The sequence below is a fragment of the Galeopterus variegatus genome, unplaced genomic scaffold (assembly GCF_000696425.1).
Source record: "Galeopterus variegatus unplaced genomic scaffold, G_variegatus-3.0.2 Scaffold5941, whole genome shotgun sequence".
NCBI lineage: Eukaryota > Metazoa > Chordata > Mammalia > Dermoptera > Cynocephalidae > Galeopterus > Galeopterus variegatus.
In genome coordinates, this window is record NW_007732052.1 from 9,036 (window position 1) to 12,884 (window position 3,849).

General features: G+C 42.3%; 1 protein-coding gene across 1 annotated transcript in view; it reads right to left on the reverse strand.

Moving 5' to 3' along the window:
- Positions 1-2,768: 2,768 nt before the first annotated feature.
- The window catches only part of LOC103605618 (proprotein convertase subtilisin/kexin type 5-like), a gene marked incomplete at its 5' end in the record, with an annotated part of 106,289 nt that continues 105,208 nt past the window's right edge, over positions 2,769-3,849 (reverse strand). The window contains one exon of the mRNA XM_008590238.1: positions 2,769-3,172. Within this exon, the coding sequence (XP_008588460.1) occupies positions 2,769-3,172 (404 nt within the window). The remainder of the gene's footprint in view (positions 3,173-3,849) is intronic.

Below are 3,849 nucleotides of genomic sequence, written 5' to 3' on the forward strand. Positions count from 1 at the left end.
AAAAAAAAAAAAAGTTCAGAAATAGTCCGTTAATAAGCAAGTCTCCATAGCATCATCTGGTCTTGATTTAATTTTATTTCCAATTTTAAAATTACCTAATGTAAACCAAAACCTTCCAAGTTTTTTCCCAGCCTCTTGGTGTATTTCCAGTCTACAAGGATTATCTTAATATTTCCAAGTTATTTGTAAACAGAAAACCAAAAGGTGACTTTGTTTTCCAACCACACATTTATCTATTTAGATGGGTGTTAGTACAGTATTCAAAAGAAGTCTGAGAATAACGTGGTATGACAGGAACAAGGAAGGAAAGGTGTCAAACCTCATCAATACACAAGCAGGAGCCTTCTTTTCATTGCAGGTCACATACAGTAACAACACAATTTTCTTAGTATTCAAGGTCACCTCGACCTCATTCAACCTTGAACTGTGTATTATAAATACAGATTTTTCTTGGAAAACAATTTCTAGGCTATGAAAGAAATGTCAGACAGTCCATCAGAGCTTTAGAGTTATCAAGGAGGATGAACAACACAGTATAAACAAAATTACTTGTTTTTGTAGGCTAACTCTGCAATTACACAGCAAGAGATGAAAAATTCTTCCTACCTTACCTGAATTTTTATATATTTCTAAGAGTTGAAAAGGGAACTATCAGGCTTCAAACAGATTTTGAAGAGATAATTTTAAACGATCAAAATTTTTGGAAGCAAATTATATATGTATATGAGACACGTGATCTCTGAAGTCAGCAAACTACAGACTGTTGGCCAAATCTGGCCCACCACCTGTTCTTGTACTGCCATGAGCTAAGAATAGTTTTAAATTTTTAAATGGTTGGGAAAAAAATCAAAAGAATAATATTTTATGATATGTGAAAATTATCTGAAATTTAAATTTCCGTAAATAAAGTTTTATTTGAACAGAGCTCCCCCATGTGTTGTGCACTGGCTGCGTTCACGCTACAGTGGTAGAGTCCAGTAGTTATACAGAGACTCTGGCCCACAAAGCCTAAAGTATTTACTAGGTGGGTCTTTTCAGAGAATGTTTACCAACGCTTGCTTTAAGAGCTTTCTTCTAAAGAAACACAAGCCTTCAGTAAATGGATGACTTCTTCACAGAGATTTCCTGTGTCAGTGATAAGTTATGTGTTAAAAAAAAAGCATGAATTTAGTAAAGATAATACAGTTGTCAGAAGCATGCATACTGGCATCACAGAATAAGATAATAGACATGCCTTTATTATACTTAGGATGCTTATTTTCCCACCATCTGTCAGTGTAGCATAGCTTCTAAGAATATGTGGTTTAGGGTCATTCTTTTTCCTTGAATCTTGATTAACTTTCTGTGATCTTGGGTTAGTTATATAACCTCTTGTAAGCCTCAGGTTTCCTATAAAAATAGGGTAATGATGATACCAACCTCATAGTGTTACAGTAAGTATTAAGTGGGTTAAGTGGGGTTTTTTTTAGAGAAATTATTTAGCTTGGTATCTGGTACATAGTAGGTGTGCAATAGATTTCACTTTGGTTATCACCATCATCTGAAAGTGTCACTTTCACTTTCTGGTATTCCACTCCTATTACTGCCTGTAACTCCTGCTTTGACAAGGAAATGCTGGAGACCTTGCTTACATAATTTCTCTGTATTACAATCTGCAGAAAAACTGTCCCCAGGTGCATGAACCACAGAGCACACTTGACAGGAGAGTGGAAAAAGGAAAGCCTAGGACATCTAGTAACAAAAATCATAGTAATAAGGAGGATTGGAAGTCTGGTCGGCAGCTGGATTACAGCTTGGGAGCAGCACAGTGGGATTTTTTTTCCATGTTAGACTCTATTCCAATATTTTCTGTGAAGAGTCCACAGTCTGTGACAGGTTGTTGATGAAAGTTCATCTGATTTAGTAGCTAACGTCTTTTTTTTTTTACAGTGGCAGAAATTTTTGTAGTTTTATCTCATTTTATGTTAGGTTAACTCTGTCATTTTTCTTTTATTACTTGATGTCTTAGCTGAAGTTTCTTACCAGAAAAGCTCTTAGAAAATCAAGAGGTTGTGATTCTTGAGAACCTGGGGATGCCTTTCTCGCTGGGTGAGCTGCAGGCTGTGTTTTGCCTGAGCATTACCGGCCCTTAGAATCATGAAAATCCTGGAGTACAGCAGGGGAACCCGTGCCCTGCAATCTTGAGCCTCCGTCCTCATCTTGAAACAATCCTGAGCAGCCTCAGCAGAGGCAGCTTCTCCTGCTCACCAGGGCAGGTATGGGTTCAACTGATAACAACCCTCTTTTCTCGGCCCTTACAAAACAAATTTCTGCCTAAAGACAACTAAAGGGGGAGAAAAATCCCCCAGACCAACACCTCTTTAGTATCGCCATTGACACCAAAATTAGTTAAAGAAGTAGAATTCCAGAGGCAGTAGACATCTCCCCCAGGCAGCTGGGAAACAGAATTCCTACAGGTCCACCACTTCCCCTTCTTTTCAATCACATGAAGGAGTTTGTACAAATCTCAGTCGTTTTCACTTCCTGCGTTTTGTGTCTTGACATATTTCGAGGAAAATGCCTCCTCAATTTTGGTTGACCAGGAAGTGTTCGTTGAATTTAGGCACCCAAAAGAAGGACGAAATATTTCAGCATTCTTACAAATTCTGGTTGGATTCATGGTTAAGAAGACAAAACGCGAAGACTCACACATCAGCCCGGTGTGGGGGTAGAGCCAGACCCAGTGATGCCCACAGGCAGCCTGTCCCCAGATGGGCAGGGGACTCCAGTCACTGGTAGGAGTAGCTCTCATCATCGTACTCCAGCTCGTCACCATCCTCCTCGGCCAGCAGCCCGTACTTAAATTTTCGGTAGACGGTGCCATCCTGGCTCATGTAGACAATGTCATCATCATCGTCCTCATCATAGTCCTGGTCCCTGTACTCGATCACCTGGTCCTCTTCAAAGCTGGTGCTCTGGCCATAGCTGCTCTTAGAGGAGGAGGCCTTGCCGGCCTCTGCCAGCTTCTCATAGCCCGCCTTTTCTGCGGCCTGTGCTCGGCCCCGAGATTTCCTCCAGACGATCACTGCGGCCCCGAGCAGCAGCAGCAGCATGACAGCAGAGGTGACAGACAGGGCCGTCCGGGAGGGCTCGACGGCGGGCCCTGCCTTGCCAGGTCGAAGGATGCACTGGTCTGGTGGAGGACAACCCCAAGGGAAGAGGCGACAGGGGAGGGGGGAGAAGAAAAGCAGTGGGAATCAGTTTCTCAGGCAAAGAACTTCGCCTTTGTTTTTTAATCTAAAATGGCAGCATCATTTTTCAGATTTTCTTAGAAGACATACCACCCTACAAACTTGCAGTATGGACCCCCTGAGAGTCCCAGTCTATGTCTAATAAAACCCATGAATCCTTCTAGAAAGAAGTTCAGTTTGAGATCTAAAGGGAATCTCCTGATTTCCATACCTCACGGATCAGTCTCCGAGTGTCCAGCCTTATCAATTGATTCTTCTGTTTCCCTCCTGAGAAAATATTTTATCTTGGGCCATGCTTTTGTTATGGGTACATGCTCTATTTTCAGTCCCAACTCTGATTTTTCCTAAGACTGAGTCCTCTCTCCAGCAACCATTAAGCCAGGTCCAATGTGACTGTCCTACCATTCAAGGGCAGAGCAGATTATTTATAAGACCACTGACTCTTTTTTTTGTTTTTTTCCTTTTTGTCTTTTATCGTGTCCGGCAATGGATCGCAACCCTCAGTGTAGCGCCCGCACCGGACCGGGACCAGCAACGGGATCACAACCCTCGGCGTCACGCCCGCACCTCTCTCAGCCAGTGAGCGGGAACCGGTCTGTATGTGGGATCCGAACCCTCG